Source organism: Gymnoscopelus braueri, assembly GCF_963280865.1.
Source record: "Gymnoscopelus braueri genome assembly, chromosome: 16".
NCBI lineage: Eukaryota > Metazoa > Chordata > Actinopteri > Myctophiformes > Myctophidae > Gymnoscopelus > Gymnoscopelus braueri.
In genome coordinates, this window is record NC_137616.1 from 25,047,017 (window position 1) to 25,072,157 (window position 25,141).

General features: G+C 37.9%; 1 protein-coding gene across 1 annotated transcript; it reads left to right on the forward strand.

Annotated features, from left to right (window-relative positions):
• Nucleotides 1–220: 220 nt before the first annotated feature.
• On the forward strand, nucleotides 221–7,862 carry LOC308102902 (uncharacterized protein; the record flags this gene model as incomplete). The annotated part of the gene is made up of 13 exons (XM_080452755.1): nucleotides 221–238; nucleotides 383–422; nucleotides 537–570; nucleotides 702–749; nucleotides 2,348–2,446; nucleotides 2,565–2,639; nucleotides 3,623–3,697; nucleotides 3,776–3,856; nucleotides 5,117–5,209; nucleotides 5,371–5,554; nucleotides 5,990–6,093; nucleotides 6,240–6,420; nucleotides 7,757–7,862. Exons 2-13 carry the CDS (start codon nucleotides 411–413, stop codon nucleotides 7,860–7,862), a joined length of 1,092 nt encoding a protein of 363 aa, XP_080308881.1. The 5' UTR covers nucleotides 221–238; nucleotides 383–410.
• Nucleotides 7,863–25,141: the final 17,279 nt, after the last annotated feature.

Sequence of the window (25,141 nt, forward strand, 5' to 3'; positions counted from 1 at the left end):
AGGAGAAACATGAGTGTACACAGTGACGCCATTAAAATAGGTTGAAGCTTTGGACCAGTGTCAAATTATCTCCTTTCATGAAATGAAATTCCCATTTTTATGTTAAGGTCCTCATAGTTCAAGCTGGCAAGTTCTACAATTACACTTGCTTTTGTGCAGAAGAGAGGCATCGGACTATTTAAAGTCCTCACATTAGCGCAGACACACAGACAAACAGCAGCATTCTTCATCTGTACAGGTACGTACGGCAGGAACTGTCCTACCTTTTATTTGCAACTATATTTATGTATGAAAGGAAACTATTGTTGAAAATATATTTTCAATTTTTGTGCATTTTCATGTTCTGTATAAAATATTGACAGTTGCGATGTCACTCCCACAGCAGTAAAGGTTTGAGATACTCTGCAATCATGAGCAATTTGGTAGTATGATTTTTTTTCCTATATGTTTACTTGGATATCATTTGATAGTTGACACAAATTATTCTAAGTGTTTCAAAATGTAATGCTGTACGTATGTTTAATTTTCTCAAACAGTTCAGGTTTGCCATTATGGCAGGATTTCTGGTCGGTAAGTATTTTATCAGTAATTTCAATGGTTATCATTGAAAGGCTATTGTGTTTCTGCGCGATATGTATATTATATAATATTCATAGGATCAATTTACTTGTTAAATTAACTTTTTTCTCCTCCAAATTTAGTCATTCTGCCAAGTCCTACTTCAAGCAACGAGCGACACAACAGCGCAAGTATGAGATTTCCCTGAATAGCATTCTGGTTGTTTTCAAAGCAAATTAAGACACACAACATTCATGGATTAAAGGTCTCAGTCGCCATGACTGCTTTCAGTCATTTTCATGAGATTAAAGAGTATTAGAACGGGTCAAACTAGAATACATGTTCAGAATGATCTTCCAAAAAACCCTAATGGTCTTGGATATTTCATAAAAGCAAAGGTTAAAGTCTCAATCTGCAATTTCTTAAACTGGTTGGCTGTATGTAAAACAGCAACAACATAGGTTTAGAACGATAATACCTAAACATCGCAATTTGACATATTGTGCAATTTTAGGAAACACCTAAGTTCTTTCATCCTCCTACCATAATTGGCGGCCAAACTCATGGAGCCTCAGTGCGGCTGCAGAGTTCATGTGCAACCTCTAATAAGTCAACATGTTGAAAAATCTTTAGAAAACAGCTGATCTACAAGCTCACAACAACTCGCAAAGCCACGCGTTGTGAGCGTGTACACCGGCTATTTTAAAATAGCCAAAGTATATAGGGATGCAGTGGTTAATGCAGGTTTTGTAATAATTATATACATCTACAGTTTACAAAAGGACAATATTTGCCTCTGAGATGTAGTCGAGTAGAAGTACAAGTACTGAAAATTGAAGATAATCCAGTAAAGTTAAAACCCCTCAAATTTGTACAGTACTTGAGTACAAACAATGTATACAAACAGATACATTATCTATCTATCTATCCATCAGCATAAAACGAATATTCTATCTATCTATCTATCTATCTAACTATATATCTATCTATATCTAGCCTATCTGTCTCTCTGTGAACACATTACTTAATAATATGTATGATGATTCATTATATTATTATATTATTATTAGATAATGATTATACGTGCCCCATGATTATTATTATTATAATTATTATAATCAAATATAATAATCATATGATATAATTAGTCATCGAGAGAGAGAGAGAGAGAGAGAGAGAGAGAGAGAGAGAGAGAGAGAGAGAGAGAGAGAGAGAGAGAGAGAGAGAGAGAGAGAGAGAGAGAGAGAGAGAGAGAGAGAGAGAGAGAGAGAGAGAGAGAGAGAGAGAGAGAGAGAGAGAGAGAGAGAGAGAGAGAGAGAGAGACACACACACAAATGCCTCAAAAAGTGCAGTACTTGAGTACATGTACTTATTTACTCACCTCTGTAATTTAATTCATGAATCCCAGGATCCATTCTCTTTTGGACTCCTCTTAGGACATGGTTATGTCTCCTACAGACTACGATAGGCTACTTTACAGGTCACACTTGGACCATTGATAGGCAGGAGTAGGCAGCTTTAGCTTTGTAAAAGGTGCGAATGGGCCAGCCAATGTATCACTGCAGTAACGTGACTGGCGGCTGGCGGCTGTGTCTATTGTTGTCGGAGCAGAATTAATTTTTCTGGCAAATCTTCACTGACCGGGCCATGGCCCCACTGGCCCTCATGACGCTACGCCAGTGATCGGCGCTGCCAAGTGGGCGCTACGTGGGCGCTAGATGTGAGGCCGGCGCAGCCGGCCGAAATTCTAGTTCTAACAATGTGCATTATTTGTTCCATTTTCATTCAGATTTGTCTGCCACTGTTACCCGTCCACATGTTACCCGTCCACCAGTTACCGATCCACCTGTACCCACAGAGCCCTGTATCCACAAAGGGAAACTGCCAGGTACAGAGCAAAGTCTACAGTAGGACAAGTAATAATTAGCATAAGATTTAATTGATTTACAGCAGGCTATCACTACTGATGACTAACAATTACACTGTTTATTCTTATTCAATACCAGCAAAAGTAAAGCCTGTTCCAACGCCTGATCCAACGCCTGATCCAATGCCTGATCCAACGCCTGAGGAAATGGACGGTATGGACAGTATGGACAGTATCTACAATAGTACAGGTTTGGGTGTATGTTTGGGTTGTGGACCAATTTTTATGGTAAATTTCCCTTTTTGTTTTGTTTTTCTTACATAAACGAAAAAGATTTTAAAAAGTTTAAACAAAGAAACTTGTCATCAATTAAAAACAATTCCAACATTTTTCAAAAGTATTTCATGAATAAAATCAAGAAAATCACATAATTGCCATAAATAAAAAATATACAAACTTTTAAGAAGTAGTGACAAAATTGAGTTATACATACAATTTGCAGTAGGCAATGAGTATGAAACCGTTGAACAAAACACATTTGAACAGTGTTCCTCAACCACCTAAGCCCTATTTACGTTGGTGTACAAAAAATGATGCGAAGCCTGCAGAGCTAGACAACTCCGAGCAGCGCCAACTCCTGATCAGGTACTGTAGGTGATCAGTCACAATCACACTTGTCTGTTTTGGGCGGGCTTTATAAACCTCCTATACTGCTCATTCTTTGTGCTGCCATCTTGCTGCTAAGCTGCTGCTGCTTTGAGCTTTATAACGTTTCTTTTTGTATTATGATGTATTATCTTGTGTCCTTGCTTACTGTAAGTCGCTCTGGATTAAGAGCGTCTGCTAAATGCCTAAACTGTAAACTGTATTTTGCGCTCCCTCCACCACCTTTTCATTCCCGTTAACATATATTTGGCATAATATAATAATAATGTAAATATAATGATAATGTATTTATTATATTTTCATTCTTACATGAGCCCAAATATGCTTATAGATATTTATAGAATTGTCTGACTGAAATAGTGAAAACAGCCAATATACAAGCTCACAGCGTATCACAATGTGACGTATTGTGAGCGCATTTCCGCTTTTTCCACTCTTAATCAAGTTGTTGATTATTATTTTTTGCATTTACTAAAATAATAATAATAACTAGTTATTGTTGATGTCATTATTACATGTTTCTGCTACCAGGAGATGCTGATTATCCTGAGGGAGGAGACGGAGAAGAGGGAGAAGAGGGAGAGGGACAAGTACCCCAAATAAAGGGTAAATAACAGCTATGTTCATGTTCTTTCATAATTAGTTATTGTTGATGTCATGATTACATGTTTCTACTAGTACCAGGAGACGATTATCAGGGAGAAGACGAAGAAGAGGGAGAGGAGGAGCCAGAGCCCACTGATGGAACAGAGGAGGAGATGGAAGGTACAGTGGAACCAATCTACAGTAGGACAAGTTACTGGTATAAGATTGATAGTCTCTATGTCAGATATACAGCAGCCTGCCTACGCTATGACTATGAAATTGCTGAACAAAAACATAGGCAATAGTGTTCTGTAAACAAACAATGTTCATATTCTTGTATAGGTATTTAGATATTGATCAAATTAGTTATTGGTAATAATGTAATGGTTATGCTGGTTCATCTTGTTCACTATACCAGCAGATCCTGTGGATCCCATGGAGGGAATGACTTATGATTATGGGGAAACAGCAAGTGAGGAGGAGTGAGACACAACAAACTCCCAAATCCCAAAGTGGGGGCATTTTCCCTAACAGTTTTTTTTTTTTTTTTTTTTTGTCATAAACATACAAATCTGTAACAATTTATTTTGTCACAAACATACAAATCTGTAACAATTTATTTTGTCATAAACATACAAATCTGTAACAATACAAATAAAAAATATACATTTACATGTTGTTGAAACAGTGATCTTGTTATGTATAACTCACAAATGTTTTTTTTTTAAATAAAGAAGAGAGAAAAAGAGGGAAAGAGAGAAGGTCTGAGCAAAAATAGTAAAGGAAAAGTAAACGAAAATGAAAAGGAAGAAGGGAAGGGAAGGAGGGAAAAGGGAACCCTGCTGTCTCACCTAATGCTCCATCCACTTAGGTCTCCTCATCAAGTGGCACCTGTAAACTCTCGTAATAGTCAAGGAAGGACGTCCAAATCTCCTTGAATTTTTGAACGGACTTTGTGGGGGCATTTTAAGCCTTTAATTGACAGCGATAGTAGATAAAGAGGACACAAGAGAGTAGGGTAATCGTGACTTTCAGCAAATGGTCTGGCCAGCTGATAATCGAACTGGGGACAGCCCAATAAGCCCATGTAGTTTGTAACCTGACCACTTGGCAATCAGGCCACTCCAGTTGCCAAAGTCTTCTACAGCATGGATTGGACAATATGTGGAAGTGAGTGCTGTAGTGATTATTACGTTTATATGGGATTTAATGCACCAAAATTGACAGTTATGGTTTGACGCACCGTCCATGACTAATGCTGTTGTGCGTGCGGGAGTGTGGGTGGGTGTGTGTGTGTGTGTGTGTATGCGTGCGTTTGTATACGTAAGTGTGCAGTGTGTGGGAAGGGTTGCCTGGATGTATAGTATGCACTTCCGGTCTGAATTATTGTCTCAGTCCGGCCCTGGTCTAATGTACAGTATTTGTTGTAACTTCATTCAGGTTTCCGTATCAATGCTGTTTTGCCTGCCGCTGTGCTTGCCAACATTACCGATGACAGGTTCTCCCCACATTATGTGAGGCCAAATAATGTCCGTAAGTACAACTTTCTGAGATGACCTTTTAGTGTATTATAAAAGTAATATAAATGTGTTATAAAAGTATTCTAAAAGAACAGAATCACTTCATATCTTCTTTCTTTCTTTCTTTCTTTCTTTCTTTCTATTACATATATCCTGTCTTGATGGCTCATCTAGGGTGTTGGACAGAGTGGTTCGACAGAGATAACCCATGGCCATGGTACTGGGGAGCTGGAGACTCAGAGACTCTTGCACAGCTTCGCATCGAGAACCCGGGGAAGATTTGTGATAACCCCTCTGCGATTGAGGTCACAACTACAAGTGGAATCAGAGCAGCTCTAACAGGGGAAGTTTTTGCAGCGTAAGTATTGTCTTAAAAGAAGTACTGGTTCAGATTAATTAAATATGTTATGGTTTCTCAACTTAAGAACACAACCCTGATAAATATATAGATAACTGAATGGTAAAGAAAGGTATATCCAAGATGGTCCACAAACCTACTGTAGTCCACCTGAAGTTGCTGTTTTAAGTGGGTGGTGGGTTTATGAACAAGTGTAAGGAACCATGTCACTCATACAAAATTATATTTATTCAGCCTTTAAATGATTTTATGTGGTTGTCAAAACCGTTTGGCAGTCATTTGATTATCCTGTGTGGCACTTTTCACATACAGTACATGGGCCTAGACAGCTTTGTTACATTCCATCCAGTTCCAATTACCTCCTGAGCCACTGCCGCCCCATTCAGAATTGAAACTGTGCATCAGACAAAACATACAGCTCCTTCTCTTTTTCAGGATGGACACAACCACTGGATTCATATGTAAGAACGAAGACCAACGAGACTGTCGATGCCGTGATTACCGTGTTCGTTTCAACTGCCACCCACCATTCTGTGGAGGTAACAATGACACCATTATTTCTTTTATGTTGTTGATTTACAGTGGCTCCACCTTCCCATATCAACTTCTGGTGTGCTGAAGCTCCATTGCTCGACTGATTACGTTGTATAGTCATTTGTTTTGTCTTTGATTGCTTCCTGGGCAGTGTGCATCAAGTGGACCAGATGGTTTGACAGGGACAATCCCAGTGGAACAGGGGACTGGGAGCTTGTGAATTCCCTGAGGCGACGCTATCCAAAAGAATTCTGCGACTGCTTAGTCTACATAGAGGCTGTTACTGTTGACACAAACACCCCAGCAATGTCTACAGGAGACATTTTCTATGTGTAAGTTGACTTGACTTCAGCGGAATAAGGAAATACAATAATTTGCATGCTTTTCCCATGAACAAGGGCACTTCAATAAATATACACTTAAGCCCTGTATACTTGGTTTCACAACAAATAGAGAAAATAGCCTACAAGCTCACAACGTGTCACATCGCAGCATGTTCTGTGCTTGTAGATCAGCCACTTTTGAAAGTTTTGAAAACATGAAATATTTTTTCAGAAAAAAAAAAAACAAATTCTTGCCTATAACAACATGCCTAAAATAAGCGGTTAATATTAACAATTCTGTGTGATGCCATAGTAGTAGGAAGACTTTAATGTGAACCAAATTTCTAAAAATCACGACCCACACATACATAAAAACATACAATATACTTAGTATAGGATACCAGTAGGTACCCACTGCAGACAGTCAGAAATCCAGTAACAGTAGCTTTAAAGAGAGTAATTCTACTGTAGTATGATACAGTATGTAGGCAGCAGGCCCATGTTTGAACATGTGGGATTTTCAAAGCTGTATCATTTTCTTTCAGACTTTACTAAAAAACAACACTTTACTGTCAACGTCTTCCACAAAAATATGATATGGTCATTTAGCCTTCCCTATCCTTATCCTCCCACACCGCCTATGGTCATGGAAGGATACACAATCTCTCCTTTTCATTTGCCGTGTTGATGAAGATGATCATTAGAACATCAAAGTGGGATGTGAGAGAGAAAGAGAGGCAGGAACAGATGGCCCAGTTGGTGTATAAGGTACCCATTACAAAGGTAAAGAAGATAGACCTGGGTGCAAACCTTGGAACAAAGCAGCACATGTAGAACACAGAAAAGTGTTTGTATATATAGTAAATACGTACATGCGGTGCAAGTTGCAAAGTGTTTATCACACCTTGCAGTTTCTTAGGCTACTGCTCGGCAAAGCCAGGGGAATTTGCACTTAAGAGTGTGGGGAAGAGGAACTTTGGAATATGGTGGCATCTAGAATACGCTCTGTGCATGACTTTAGTCACAGGTTTCCAGATGGTGGCATATGCACAGAGCCTATTAGATTCACTACCAGATTGAGCTAGGATGTCAACCCAAAATGTCAAGGAATGCTGGTCAGACATACTGTATAGTCATATATGTTGTTTCCCCTTTCTTTTCTGTTTTAAATCTCTGCCCAAAACTGAAAACCGAACATTACATTACATTACATTACATTACATTACATTACATGAAACCCGAACCATCATAGTATGATAAAAGCTTGACAAATATTTCAGTTTAAATCTTTCAGATTTGAATACCATTCTGAATGACTAATTGGGATACATGATTCATTTTTCAGCTACAATCCAACCGTTGGATTAGTCTGCCGCAATGGGGATCAGAGATGCAGAGACGGAAGATGCCGTGATTATAAAGTGAGGTTTGGATGCCCATGCAACTGTTAAACCGCCATGAGTCAATGATATTCAAGATACTGGAAGTTTATAATCAAATGATTGTACTTTTAAGTCTTTTAGTTGACATTTTTATTTACAATAAAAAAAACAGCACAATGTTTTGTGATCTATATTGGCAGAATCAGCTTTGTTTGCTTCATGTGATTTTTGTCTGCAAACTTCTAAATAAAATATTCAATCAATCAATCATGTTATAAAATTATTGTTGTTATATTAGTGCTATATCATCTGGGGCAGCACTTCTGGGGAGGGGGAAAGGAGGCGGGAGGGTCCCTTTGTTTTTTGCTTAAGTTTGAGTGTATTCTTTTCATGTTACCCGTCTATTTTGTGTATATGTCTGTTTGTTTTTGTTTTAAAAAAAAGCAATCCATATATATGAACAGAAATGTATAATCTTACCCTGTGCTTCACAATAAAAAAGATTTGAAATATTAGTGCTATATCAGTAGCCTACTATTTGTTTATGTTAATATTTTGCTTCTCGTGTGCAACTTCCTTAATATTTTATGGCTTCAGATGGATAACTCGAGCCCTGTCTGTAACTTCCTTACCAACTTCTGTTGCATTCAAACTCATTCATTGTAACTACGCCATACTATTATTATCATAAACTGGGTTGAGTATAATCGGGTGGAGCAATCACAATTTATAGTAGTGATAATGAGCACTGGGAACAAGCAATTTTGAGGAGAGAACCACTTTAAGGTGTTCCTAATGTTATGTTTACTGTACATTTGCTGTTAGATACGGTGTGTGGACGTTGTTGCACATTACAATTAAAGATTTTTCTAAATGCTTTTGCAATGCTTTTGTAACCCATCTCTGGGTGTTGTATTGGTTGCACCAAAATAAAGAATGGTATAAAGTATTAAAATATTTTTTATTGCTTTATTCCATATAAAAACAAATCCGTGGAGCGTACTGTAATGTAAATGGTAGGACCTCCCATAGAGGCAATTATTGCTCGCTCTGCTGCCTTTGTATGGTAAATACTACCGTTGTAAACTAGGCTTTCATCAGTCTGCTCAAAATAGTTGAGCAGCAGTTGTCCTACAGTTTACAATAGCCTAACAGAATAAAAACAAATAGATTATTATCTTATATTGGAAAATATGCCGCCATATTGGAACCTAATGTTATTACTTGGTAGAAATTCCTCCAGAACATATTCTCTTATATTAAAATAACAGGGAAATCAAAGATAATAATCTGTACATTGAAACTATACAAACTAGGATTCCAGGTCAACAAATGAACCTGGCATCTGTCTAAATAACATGCTATCTAAATTTCATTTTTACCTAACATAAGACTGCATGGTTGTCAAGGCTAGGTCAAGTGCTATGGGCTAAGGTGGAGTCTGAAGAGGTGAGTTTTCAGATTGGGGTGGAAAATTGGGAGTGAATCTCCTGTTCTAACAGGGTTTGTTCCACAGTTTGGGAGACAGAAGGGAGAAGAGTCTTGGACGTGTGGAGTGTTGTTCCTGGATGTTTTAGGGAAGATTCAGACAGCTTTCCTGTGTTAGCTGATCTGAGTGAGCAGGAGGGATTGTAGGGTTGCATCAGGCTTTGAAGATATGGGGGTGCCAGAAGACCAAGCGTGCTTAGGGCCAGCTGTCTCATTGATGGTGATGGATGTTAGAGAATAATTATGATCAATATTCACAGCAGATGCAGAGCGTGTTGGTTCTGAGACACCAGAATTCAGTGTTGACCCTGAGGGTCTGTGGGGCTAATTCAACTAAACAATATTGGGGTTTTACATCTAAAGTTACATCGCATCCTTTGCCTCTGCTTGCATAATGAATGCTGGATTGCCTATGTCAGCTGTGCTTATTTAATAACAATTCTTCCCAACACTAGAATTTTTAAAAATGAGCACAGGAGTCATACTGTATGTATAATGGTAGTATCATAAAAACATGACTTAATCTTTAAGTTTTAATCCTTAAATTTCTAAATCCATTCAGTATAACTCATTGGGATAATACATTTTTCAGATGCAATCCAACCACTCGATTCATCTGCCACAATAAGGTGGAGAAGAAAGGAACAATGTGCCAATAAATGTGATTTGGATGTCCATGCCACTTGTAAGACACATGTCACTCAATGATATCCACCATAGGCCTTGAAGATTCAGAACCTTTTATAAGCATTTTACAATTACAATTCAGGCATTTAGCAGATGCTCTTATCCAGAACGACTTACGCACACAATCTTATCCAGAACTACTTACGCAAGGTAAATACATGGCTGCCATGTAGAATAATACAGCATAAAATCAAGCAGCGCAGCCAGGTGCTCTGAGCCTTTGATTAGACAGAGGTCTGTTATTGAGCTCAGCGGTCATTATCCAGAAATAACACACAGCTGAATTCAGTGATTGACCAATCAGAATCAAGCATTCAACCAAGCTGTATAATAATGTAGGATAGGATGTCAGGTAAACAATGAACCTAGCTTCTGTCTAAATAACATGCTATCTAAATTACATTATTAGCTTTTGTGGTAAAGAAAAACAAACCTGACCCTGGCACAAACTGTTTTACTCAGCTCAAACAAGTTGCTATTGGAATATCTGATTACTACACTGAGAAGGAATTTAAATCCTTTGTTGACCATCAAAACATGAATAGTGATTTTTCCATCATTCACTTCAATGTTCGTAGCATGAAGGCAAATTATGGCACTTTATCCCCTTGTTTGACCAAACTTGATTTCTCATTCAAAGTGATTGGACTAACTGAAACTTGGCTGAATGAAGACAATGCTGATTTGTATGAAATGAATAACTATAACCATATATACAGTATAGACACAGAGAAGACCAAGGGGGTGGGGGTGTCTCTTTGTATCTCAATTCTAATCTGGTCTATAAAGAAAGACATGACATTGAACACTTTTTCATGTCTTCTGCTGAAGCTGTGGTTGTTGAAACCGATCAGTCCATTATTGCATGTATCTATAGACCACCTAGCTCTAGTCTGCCTGATTTCAATAGGGATTTAGCAAAGGTTCTTGACGTTATCTCTAATAGGGGTGGGACGATATGGGTACCTCACGATACGATATATATCACGATATTAGGCCCACGATAACAATATATATCACGATATTCGACGATGTTCGATATATTGCGATATCACGATATTCGATATATATTGCAAGAAATCTCACCAACGATATATCACGATATCTGAAAATATCGATATATTGCGATATCATGATATATTGCATGAAAATTCACCAACGATATATCACGATAGTCCTTGTATTCAATTCATAAACACATAAAATAGCACCAAACAGTTCAAAATCATCATTACACAAATACAGAGTAGGAAAAACAACGTATCATAAACTTAAAAAAATAAAATAAAAATTAATATCGATATTTTTCGGCAGCATATCGATTATTTATCGCGGGAGAAAGTATCGCGTCCCACCCCTAATCTCTAAAGAAGGGAAAAACTGTTATTTGATGGGTGATCTAAATATCAACATTGCAATTGATACAATGTACTCGTATTATTTTCATCCTATGATTTCAGTTCCAACCAGAGTGACAGAGACTTCTGCCACTCTGATTGATAATATTTTTACAAATGTGTTGGGTGTTAACAGTAAGTCAGGGGTCCTGTGTGTGGAGGTAATTACATTTAAGGAACATATGAGTCTACTTCTACCCTATATCCCAAATATAGGAGAAAGTTTAATGTAGCAAATACAGCTAAATTTGAATCAGTGATCAGCAAGTATCCATGGACAGATATCCTTCACTCTGCAGACCCACAAGAATCTTATACTTTTGGTTGGTGTCTTCCAAACCTCATCATAACCCAACCAAACCATGGATAACCTCAGCCATCATGAAATCAGTAAATACTAAACATAGATTGTACAACAAATATCTCCTTAGTCCAACACCATATAATCATGCTCAATTAAAGAATTATAGAAATAAATTAAACCACATTATTAGAGGAGCAAAAAAACATCATAATATTGAAGAACTGTCCAAACACAAAAATAACATGACTCTCCTTTGGAGAACAATTAATAGTATTCTCAACAAAAACAAAAAATGCAAGAAATTATCAAAAGAATTTAACGCTGATGGGGGGCTTATTTCTGACCCTCAAGTAATTGCCAATAATTTTAATACCTTTTTTTCAGAAGTTGGCCCTAATCTGGCCTCCAAGATTCCTCCCAGCAACCACAATCCCCTTCAATTTATGAATGCTCCTATCCTTGAAAATATTAATTTCTCAACGGTATCAGAGGATGAGGTTCGGAAGACATTAATTGGTCTGAAAGATTCTTCTCCAGGTTATGACAATATTGACTGTAAATTACTAAAAACCATTCATGAGTACATTGTACAACCTCTAACTCACATTTTCAATCTTTCATTGGAGCAGGGAATAATACCTTCTGAACAAAAAATTGCCAAGATTATCCCTATTCATAAAGATGACGACCCGGCCATTTTCAATCATTATAGACCTATTTCCATTTTGCCTGCTACATCAATAATACTCGAAAAACTTGTTTATGAGAGATTAATTGAACATCTTAATAAGTACATCATTATATATACACACCAGTACGGGTTCAGAAAGAAGCATTCAACATATATGGCACTTATACACCTAGTAAATGAAATATATAAAGCTAGAGATAGAAAGGAAAACACAGGTATCTTTTTGGATTTATCTAAGGCTTTTGATATGGTCAATCACCATATTCTTCTTCAGAAACTGTCTCATATTGGAGTAAAAAACAATGCACTTCTCTGGTTCAAAAGTTATCTTAAAGACAGGCAGCAGTTTGTATCCTACAATGGAACAAACTCACCTCTTCTTCATATGCAATGCGGAGTCCCCCAAGGATCAATTATTGGGACTTTGTTGTTTTTGTTATATATTAATGACCTTTCAAATGTCTCTGATAAACTGTCTAAGATTTTATTTGCAGATGACACAAGTGTCCTCTACTCTCATAAAGATCCTGACACCATTATAAAGGTTATAAATGAAGAACTTGGTAAGCTGTCCATTTGGTTTCGGTCCAATAAATTATCACTCAACATAAAAAAAAAACTTCATATGTTTTGGTCTTAAACCACATATTTTCAACAAATCATCTAAAATAGATATCGATAACATCCCTATAACTAATGTGTGTTCCACACGATTCCTTGGCATTATGCTTGATGAATCATTATCCTGGAAATCACATATTATGGCTATATCCACAAAAATAGCAAAGAGTATTGGTATCCTACGTAAAATCCGCCATTTGATCAGTTCTGAGGTAGCCACTATGTTATATTATTCCATGATTTATCCGTATATTAATTATTGTAATATAGTCTGGGCTAGTACTCATCAGACCAAACTGGAGCCCATATACCGTCTTCAGAAACGAGCTGTAAGAACAATAAGTTGTGCACACCCAAGACATTCATCTCAGCCTTTATTTATCCGATTAGGTGTCCTCAGTATTTATCAAGTGAACCATCTTCAAATTGGCTTATTTGTTTATGGCTCATTGGGGAGAACCCTTCCCTCCTTTTTTCATCATATATTTGAGTATAATTTTCAGGTTCATAATTACCCAACACGTAGCTCAAATAACCTCAGACCCCCAAAGGCCCGTACCTCTCAAACCCAGTTTTATATATGCTTCAGAGGGTCAAAAATATGGAATTCTCTGCCATTACATCTATGGAAGTTGTCTTCTCACCAATTTAAGAAGGTACTAAAATCGCTTAACAACCAAATACTTTCCATATGGTATGCCTAATATAATATAATGACATTTTCCCATTTTGGTTCCCCTGACTTTTATTGTTAATATGTTTTTGCTGATTCTTTCTTTTTTTGTAACAGTGTCCATATTGGTCTTTTCCGTTCTGTTTCTTCATCTGTCTGACATGTCTATTAATGTTTAAACTGTAATGGATGTGTATATTCCACATTGATGTTAATTTTATCCTATGAATGTACAAATATTCCCGGAGAATGCCACTTCTCAAGCCCCTGGAGGGTTTTTAGGCATTCTCCTTCACATTTTTACTGAATCTTTGTGTATCATTGTTAAATGTTCTTGTAAGTGATAATAAACAAACAAACAAACCTAAGAAGCAAAAAAACCTGAGAACGAGTCACCAAGATTATGTCTGCATCACTAGCGAAGTTGGCAAGAAGGGGTGCAGGGAGAGTGAAGTACTAGGGTCTTCAGTCTTCAGATTATAGCAGCAAATTGGGCGTGAGTCTGCAGTTCTGACTGAAATGGGGAGTTTATTCCACAGTTTGGTGTGTTGAAATGTCTTGAGCAAGACACTGAACCCCCTAACTGCTCCCAATGAGCTGGTTAGTGCCTTGCATCGCCATCGTCACTAGCCCATTTAGAACCTCTAAAAATCTCTTATTTACTCAGCCGGTTCCATAATATTTCTACTCTTATTCGTTGTGTTTATACCACCCGGAAGTATCATCCCTTTTGGCAGCGGTGCTGCCACCCCTGGTCGGATAATGAATAACATCTGGTTTCATCAGGTGGAAGATGCAATTCAACATTTGACCTGGGGATCAGTAATGTCGCCTCTGCGGGCGCAACTTCCGGAATGTCTTAAAAACATGGAACCGGCAAAGTAGATTTCAACCCGTTGGATAGATTTTATTGTGCGCTAAAAGTTAAAACATCTGAGAGCATTGCAGAAAACCTTTACTTTTTGGATACGATGTGCAGAAAGGTGTAAGAATCATGTATGGTGGAAAATATTTGAAAATGTCCTGCTCAAACGGCACCGACAAACGTGGAACCTCATCTCGGAGCTATACAGCGGAGGGAGAGGTTCCAATTGGAGCTACATCGTCACTAACTATACAGTATAACCAAGCCCCCATGCGTTCTCTCCTTGGATAAATGACTCTGACTCATTCTGGCACTTTTAGCTTAGCATTTCCCTTTTCCCTGGTTCGTTCTGGTTCTTGTCAGATTGTTCATGTAACTGATTGTACGTGCAGAAGCTTTATTTATTATCTATTGTTCTACTCTTACCGGTATCTGTCTGGTGTTTAATGCCTGTGGTGCTGCTATATGTGACATCTGAGTCTTCCCACAGTGATCAATAAAGGTGTGTCTACATTTTCTATCCTGTGTCGATCCAGCCCTTCCTAGAACCATTTCACAACGATCCCATCACCAAGTCTATGAACAATATCAGTTCAGTCATTTTCAATGGAGTTGTAAACAGTGCACTACATCTCTACGCGGAGGACACAGTCATATACTCGGTCGCCCCCTCAGTTGACTTAGCATTTCAAAACCTTCAATCAGACTTTCATTTAATCCAACAGGCCCTTATCAATCTGAAACTCTCATTAAATCCCGGTAAAACAAAATACATGGTCTTCTCAAGAAAACAAAATGCTACTCCAACTTTCAATAATATAACCACTATAGAGGGGACTCCTATTGAAAGTGTGTCCAGCTACAAATATCTAGGTATTATGGATAGATGACAAACTATCCTTCAAAACTCACATTTCAGAACTCATCACAGAACTAAAACCAAAATTAGCATTTCTCTACAGAAACAAAGCTTGCTTTGACTCCAACAGTAAAAAACAGTTAATTCAAGCCACAACTTTATCAGTTCTAGATTACGGCGATATCATTTACATGCATTCTGCTCCCTCATCACTAAAGCCACTTGATGCAGTCTACCACTCAGCCCTCCGGTTTATAACTGGAGATGGGTTTCTTACCCATCATTGTAGACTTTATGAAAAGGTCGGTTGGCCATCCTTGGCTATAAGACGAGAACAGCACTGCACTATCTATATCTACAAAGCCTTACTCAAGAAATTACCCAACTATCTTAACAGCCTATAGAACCCAAAGTTGGCCATCACCACACCCGTTCTCAGGATTACTTTATTTTAGAAATTCCCTCTGTTAATTCTGAACTGGGTAAGACAGCCTTTCGCTACTATGCCCCTCACATGTGGAACTCTCTACAATCGGTTCTAAAATTGGAGAACCTGATCTCACTTGATCGCTTTAAATTACTTATGAGAAATACTCTGAGCTCTAACTCTACTTGTACACTCTGAAATGTTTATTATCCTGTAATGTATTGTGTTTAAATTGTATGCTTGTACACTGTAATCAGGGCGTCATTGGAAAAGCTGGCTCTCAATTGTCCTTCCTGAATAAATAAAGGTGAAAGAATGGAGGAGAAACATGAGTGTACACCTATAGGTTGAAACTTTGGACCAGTGTCAAATGATCTACTTCAGTAATCTCCTTTTATCAAATGAAATTCCCATTTTTATGTAAAGTTCCTCATAGTTCATGCTTTCTTTTGTGCAGAAGAGAGGCATCAGACTATTTAAAGTCCGACAAGTCTCACATTAGAGCAGACACAAGGACAAACAGCAGCCTTCTTCATCTTTAAAGTACAGGTAAGTACGGCAGGAACTGTTCTACTTTTTATTATCAACTGTATTTATGTATGAAATGAAACTATTGTTGAAAATATATTTTCTATTTTTGTGCATTTTCATGTTCTGCATAAAATATTGACAGTTGCGATGTCACTCCCACAGCAGTAAAGGTTTGAGATACTCTGCAATCATGAGCAATTTGGTAGTATGATTTTTTTTCTATACGTTTACTTGGATATCATTTGATAGATATAATGTAATAATATAAAAAATATAATGCTGTACGTATGTTTCATTTTCTCAAACAGTTCAGGTTTGCCATTATGGCAGGATTTCTGGTCGGTAAGTATTTTATCAGTAATTTCAATGGTTATCATTGAAAGGCTATTGTGTTTCTGCGCGATATGTATATTATATAATATTCATAGGATCAATTTACTTGTTAAATTAACTTTTTTCTCCTCCAAATTTAGTCATTCTGCCAAGTCCTACTTCAAGCAACGAGCGACACAACAGCGCAAGTATGAGATTTCCCTGAATAGCATTCTGGTTGTTTTCAAAGCAAATTAAGACACACAACATTCATGGATTAAAGGTCTCAGTCGCCATGACTGCTTTCAGTCATTTTCATGAGATTAAAGAGTATTAGAACGGGTCAAACTAGAATACATGTTCAGAATGATCTTCCAAAAAACCCTAATGGTCTTGGATATTTCATAAAAGCAAAGGTTAAAGTCTCAATCTGCAATTTCTTAAACTGGTTGGCTGTATGTAAAACAGCAACAACATAGGTTTAGAACGATAATACCTAAACATCGTAATTTGACATATTGTGCTAATTGTTTAGGAAACACTGCTGTTTCACATATTGGGATGCCCTAACAATGTGCATTATTTGTTCTATTTTCATTCAGATTTGTCTACCACCCGGCGTCCACATACCACTAAACCATTAAAGGGTGCCTCAGAGGGAGATAAAGGGAAACTTGCAGGTACAGAGCAAAGTCTACAGTAGGACAAGTAAAATTAGCATAAGATTGAGATGTGTGTAAGATTTACAGCAGGATATGACTATGAAACAGTTAAACAAAAAACGCCCAGTGATGGCACAGAGGAGGAAATGGAAGGTATGTACAGTGGGACCAATCTACAGTAGTACAGGTTTGGGTATATGTTTGGGTCGCGGACCAATTTTTATGGGTCAAGTAAATATCCCCTTTTTTGTTTCCTTCATAAAGAAAAAAAGATTTAAAAAAGTTTAAACAAAAGAAATCACAACTTTTCATTAATTAAAAACAATTCCAACATTTTCCAAAAGTATTTCATAAATAAAAATAAAAAAACGTTTAAGAAGTTGTGAAAATAGGAGGTCCACAAGCTTGCAACGTGGCGCGAAGCGACTTGTTGCAATCTTGTAGATCTGCTATTTTCACTAGTTTGGGTCCCGGGCAAACTAATTTCTCTTTTGGGTCTAGGCTAAAAAGTTTGCTAACCACTGGGTTATTGTTGATTGATTTATACGTACAATTTGCAGCAGGCAATGAGTATGAAACAGTTGAACAAAAACATATTTGGACATTGTTCCTCAACCACCTTGTTGTACAAAAAATGATTCTGTTCAAGTGATCAGTCACACGCACACTCCATTTGTTTTGGGGTGGGCTTTTTAAACCTCCCATACTGCTCATTCTTTTTGCTGCTGCTCAGCCATCTTGCTGCTAAGCTGCTTCTGCTTTGCTTCATAACGTTTTTTTGTGCTCCCTCCACCACCCCTGTGGGCCTTGTTTCTATGTCATTCCATTAGGTCTTGCTATTTCATTCTTATTAACACGTATTTGCCATAATATAAAAATAATGAAAATATAATGATAATGTATTTATTATATTTTCATTCTTACAGATAAGCCCAAATATACTTATGGATATTTATGGAATTGTCTCACTGAAATAGGGAAAATAGCCAATATACAAGCTCACAGTGTATCACAATGTGACGTATTGTATTGTGAGCACATTTCCGCTTTTTCCACTCTTAATAATCAAGTTGTTGATTAAAAAATATATATACATTTACACCAAATAATAGGTAAATACAAATGAGTTATTGGTAATAATGTAATGATTACGCTGGTTCATCTTGTTCACTATACCAGCAGATGCTGAGGATCCTGAGGAGAGAATGATAGATTCAGGGTCCAGTATAAGGGAAACAGCAAGTGAGGAGAGAGACAAAACAAACTCCCAAATCCCAAACTCTTTTTAAAGACATTTTGTCTGTGCATTTTAATTGTTTTTGACAGTGATTGTAGATAGAGAAAGAGAGTAGGGTAATCATAACATTCAGCAAATGGCCCGGCCAGCTGATAATCAAACTGGGGACAGCCCAATGAGCCCATGTAGTTTGTAACCTGACCACTTGGCTATCAGGTCACTCCCGTTCCCAAAGTCTTCTACAGCATGAATTGGACAATATGTGGAAGTGAGTGCTGCAGTGGTTATTACGTTTATATGGGATTTAATGCACCAAAATGTATTACAGTGTGTGGGAAGGATGTATTCCCACACAGTGCCTGGATGTATAGTATGCACTTCCGGACTGAATTATTGTCTCAATCCGGCCCTGGTCTGATGTACAGTATTTGTTTTAATTTCATTCAGGTTTCCGTTCCAATCCTGATAAAGCTGCTTTTGGTCAAATGGCCAACATTACCACTGACCATTCACCACTGACCATTACCACTGATTGTGCGGGACCAAATGCCCGTAAGTACAACTTTCTGAGATGACCTTTTAGTGTATTATAAAAGTAATATAAATGTGTTATAAAAGTATTATAAAAGAACAGAATCAATGCATATCTTCTTTATTTCTTCCTTCCTTTCTTTCTTTCTTTCTTTCTTTCTATTGCATATATCCTGTCTTGATGGCTCATTTAGGGTGTTGGACAGAGTGGTTCGACAGAGATAACCCATGGTGGGGAAATGGAGACTCAGAGACTCTTGCACAGCTTCGCATCGAGAACCCGGGGAAGATTTGTGATAACCCTTTTGCGATTGAGGTCACAACTACAAGTGGAGTCAGCGCAGCTCTAACAGGGGAAGTTTTTGCAGCGTAAGTATTGTCTTAAAAGAAGTACTGGTTCAACTTAATAACACAACCCTGATCATATAAATAACTGAATGGTAAAGAAAAGTATATCCAAGATGGTCCACAAACCTACAAAGTCCATCTAGTACTGTTGCTTTTTTAAGTGGGTGGTGGGTTTATGAACAAGTGTAAGGAACCATGTCACTCATACACAATTACATTTATTCAGCCTTTAAATAATTGTATGTGGTTGTCAAAACCGTTTGGCAGTCATTTGATTATCCTGTGTGTCACTTTTCACCTACCTGGGCCTAGACAACTTAAAACAAGTAAGAAAGCATTTATAAATACTATTTCATTCATTTTATTTTTTAACATTATCAATGCAACATGCCAGTTACATTCCATTCAGTTCTTCCTTTACTTGATTTCTAACCTCATTACACGTTGGAAGTGGATGTTTTGCCATTGCCAGCTATAGCAGGGTATCATCTTACAGCTACGCCAACACCAGGAACTTACTGAGAAGAAAGCTAGCTAACATTACTTACATTTCTTCAAATTGTGTCCATAAATATAACCCATCATAAGCAAATGAACAAAAACACATTTGATGGTAACAGTGTTCCTCAACCACCTAAGCCAAAAAATATGCGAAGCCTGCTTGCTGCCAAGCTGCTGCTTCTTTGTGCTTATCTTTATAATGTTTTTTTGCGCTCCCTACACCACCCTAGCATCCACCTGTATCCACCATAAATATAGCCCATCAATACAGATGTAGCTCCAATGTGCTCAGTACTATATATGGCCAAAATCAAGACGGCCACTTTACCTCCTGAGCCACTGCCGCCCCATTCAGAATGGAAACTGTGCATCAGAAAAAACATACACCTCCTTCTCTTTTTCAGGATGGACACAACCACTGGATTCATATGTAAGAACGAAGATCAACGAGACTGTCGATGCCTTGATTACCGTGTTCGTTTTGTCTGCCACCCACCATTCTGTGGAGGTAACTATGACACAATTTTTTCTTTTATGTTGTTGATTTACAGTGGTTCCACCTTCCCATATCAACTTCTAGTGCGCTGAATTACATTGTATAGTCATTTGTTTTGTCTTTGATTGCTTCCTGGGCAGTGTGCATCAAGTGGACCAGATGGTTTGACAGGGACAATCCCGGTGGAGTAGGGGACTGGGAGCTTGTGAAGCACCTGAGGCAAGAATACCCAGGACAACTATGCGACTGCTTAGTCTACATAGAGGCTGTTACTGTTGACACAAACACCCCAGCAATGTCTACAGGAGACATTATACACGTGTAAGTTGACTTGACTTCAGCGGAATAGGGAAATACAATAATTTGCATGCTTTTCCCATGAACAAGGGCACTTCAATATTTTTTTCTTAACCACTTAAGCCCTATATACTTGGTTGCACAACGAATAGAGAAAATAGCCGATCTACAAGCTCACAACGTGTCACATCGCAGCATGTTCTGAGCTTGTAGATCAGCCACTTTTGAAAGTTTTGAAAACAAAAAATATAACAGATTCTTGCCTACAACAACATGCCTAATAGTTAGGGAATCTTAGCAATATGTGTGGACCATCTGTGAAAAAATTTACTACCAATAGCTTTCTTCACCAATGTGTTCTTATAGGTGTCTAGAATCACCTCTCAATTAATGTAAACCCAAATCCTTGTGGAAAATCCTGGAGAGCCAATCAAAGTTAAGGAGCCCAGAGGGCTTGGGTGAAAAATATTCAAGTCTAAAATGAACTTGTGAGGTGTCTAACTAGGGGTTTTCAGGGGTGCTGAATCCATTCCAACCATTATTTTTTAGTAAAAATGTCTCCCTGGCCATCTAATATTGGTATATTGGTTATTGTTAGTGTATAATCAGTGTATAATCAATGGTAGGGGATTGGGGTGTTGTTGAATTGATTCTATTCTGAAAAATAAAATAAGAAAATATTGCTAAACACTTGATAAGAGTGTACACCTACTGTGCACATGCTCAGTGGGATACACTGTCTGCATGTGGGGAAGGAGCGGGAGTGTTGCATCCTGGCAAATATGTCTGGACGATTTTAAGGTACGGTAGTTTATCAACTTTTTGGCATTTATTTTCCTCTGCTGGCAAAACTTTTGATTACTGTGAATTTAGATGTTAATTTTCTCTAGCCTATTGCTTACATTGAACAACCATTAGTTAAACAATCATGACACTTGTCTTTTAGTAGACAACATGGAAGAGGATTCTGTAGCTTGTGGCTTAAGGTGCTTCATCTGTGGTGGTCCTGAGACTGAGATTCAAAAGCTCTCAAAAGTCACCCAAAAAGGCTATGCACAGATGTTGTCTTATTCTGAGAGTGTGGATGATGCAGCATTAATCAGAAGACTTCATGAGGACTGGAAAAACTGAGATGACCCCAAACTAAGATACCATTTGGAATGCAAAACCGAGCTATACAGTCGTGCAAGAAGTATATCCACTGGATATCGTACTTTTTTTTTTCATTGTGATGAAAGTTGCCACTTGCAGATTTCAATCCTATTCTATGTTGTGAGTGACGTCATAATTTAATAAAAACTTTAAACATAATCTATTCTTTAGAGCAAGATGAGCAAGTCCAACGGCCAGACAGGAAGAAAAGACGCAGGGCATTGTCTGGGTCAAGTAGTTCAAGTGCTAGCTGGCACACTTGATCTACCATAATACTTGCATCCTTTGCAATGAAGGTATCAATGTTGGCACATTGAAAAGAAACCCTGGTAAGTCTTTTGTATGTAAGATTAAATGAATTTTGATAATTGTTTGTCTTGCTCCTCATTGTAGGCTTCCACTCAAAGTCAAATAATTTAATCATGCACATACTGTATGTGGCTACCTTTTATCCAGACAGAGCTTGGCAGTTGTATCGTGCACCTGATAATGTCTACCAGGAACGACTAAAAAGGAGTTTGATGCAGAGAGCAAAGCGACGAGGTGATGACTGGGGACTTGAAGTCGCTGGTCGCCTGTCTGGTATTATAGATTTGGTGGCAGAAGAGGCAGTATATCATATTCGATGAAGAAGAGACTTTGGGAACCCTGTTACAAAGTCTGAGGTAACATTATATGGATACACAATACAGCTGTACAATACAACTCACATTTCTTATCCTTATTAGTCCCCCTCATTCCTGGACCCATATCAATCTTGCAGAATAAATTATTTTGAAGTCAAAAGTTTCACTATTAAAAAATTATTCCCTGAGGATAAGAAATGTGAGTTGTATTGTACAGCTGTATTGTGTATCCATATAATGTTACCTCAGACTTTGTAACGGGGTTCTCAAAGTCTCTTCTGCATCGAATATGATATACTGCCTCTTCTGCCACCAGGCGACCAGCGACTTCAAGTCCCCAGTCATCACCTCGTCGCTTTGCTCTCTGCATCAAACTCCTTTTCAGTCGGTCCTGGTAGACATTATCAGGTGCACGATACAACTGCCAAGCTCCGTCTGGATAAAAGGTAGCCACATACAGTGTGCATGATTAGATTATTTGACTTTGAGTGGAAGCCTACAATGAGGAGCAAGAAAAACAATTAGCAAAATTCATTTGAATCTTACATACAAAAGACTTACCAGGGTTTCTTTTCAATGTGCCAACATTGATACCTTCATTGCAAAGGATGCAAGTATTATGGTAGATCAAGTGTGCCAGCTAGCACTTGAACTACTTGACCCAGACAATGCCCTGCGTCTTTTCTTCCTGTCTGGCCGTTGGTCTTGCTCATCTTGCTCTAAAGAATAGATTATGTTTAAAGTTTTTATTAAATTATGATGTCACTCACAACATAGAATAGGATTGAAATCTGCAAGTGGCAACTTTCATCACAATGAAAAAAAAACGTACGATATCCAGTGGATATACTTCTTGCACGACTGTATAGCTCGGTTTTGCATTCCAAATGGTATCTTAGTTTGGGGTCATCTCAGTTTTTCCAGTCCTCATGAAGTCTTCTGATTAATGCTGCATCATCCACACTCTCAGAATAAGACAACATCTGTGCATAGCCTTTTTGGGTGACTTTTGAGAGCTTTTGAATCTCAGTCTCACCACAGATGAAGCACCTTAAGCCACAAGCTACAGAATCCTCTTCCATGTTGTCTACTAAAAGACAAGTGTCATGATTGTTTAACTAATGGTTGTTCAATGTAAGCAATAGGCTAGAGAAAATTGACATCTAAATTCACAGTAATCAAAAGTTTTGCCAGCAGAGGAAAATAAATGCCAAAAAGTTGATAAACTACCGTACCTTAAAATCGTCCAGACATATTTGCCAGGATGCAACACTCCCGCTCCTTCCCCACATGCAGACAGTGTATCCCACTGAGCATGTGCACAGTAGGTGTACACTCTTATCAAGTGTTTAGCAATATTTTCTTATTTTATTTTTCAGAATAGAATCAATTCAACAACACCCCAATCCCCTACCATTGATTATACACTGATTATACACTAACAATAACCAATATACCAATATTAGATGGCCAGGTAGACATTTTTACTAAAAAATAATGGTTGGAATGGATTCAGCACCCCTGAAAACCCCTAGTTAGACACCTCACAAGTTCATTTTAGACTTACATATTTTTCACCCAAGCCCTCTGGGCTCCTTAACTTTGATTGGCTCTCCAGGATTTTCCACGAGGATTTGGGTTTACATTAATTGAGAGGTGATTCTAGACACCTATAAGAACACATTGGTGAAGAAAGCTATTGGTAGTAAATTTTTTCACAGATGGTCCACACATATTGCTAAAATTCCCTAACTATAAAATAAGTGGTTAAAATGAACAATTCTGTGTGATGCCATAACAGAAGCGAGACTTTAATGTGAACCACATTTTTTTTTTGTTACTTAGAAAAGACCCACACACACATAAAAACATACATATGTAGTATAGGGTACCAGTAGGTACCCACTGCAGACAGTCACATATCCAGTAAACCAAATTGATGTTTACCTGCCTACAGTAGCTTTAAAGAGAGTAATTCTACTGTAGTATGATACATATATATGATACATATGTAGGTAGCAGGCCCATGTTTGAACATGTGGGATTGTCTATCATTTTCTTTCAAACTTTACTAAAAAACACAACACTTTACTGTCATCGTCTTCCACAACAAATATGATATGGTCATTTAGCCTTCCCTATCCTTAGCCTCACACACCGCCTATGGTCATGGCAAGATATACAATCTCTCCTTTTCATTTGCCATGTTGATGAAGATGATCATTAGAACATCAAAGTGGGATGTGAGAGGGAAATAGAGGCAGGAACAGATGGCCCAGTTGGTGCATAAGGTACCCATTACAAAGGTAAAGAAGATAGACAGGTCTTGGCGTTGTCTGAAGCAAACCTGGGAACAAAGCAGCACCATAGAACACAGAAATATGTTTGTAGAGTAAATATGTACATCCCTGTAGGTGCAAGTTGCAAAGTGTTTAGCACACCTTGCAGTTTCTCAGGCTACTGCTCGGAAAAGCCAGGGGAATTTGTACTTATACTTATACTTGTACTTTGGAATATGGTGGCATCTAGAATATGGTGGAATATGGTGGCATCTAGAATAGGCTCTGTGCATGACTTTAGTCACAGGTTTGCAGATGGTGGCATTCTCATTTACTGTTCTGGCTCATTTTCCCATAGCTCCTG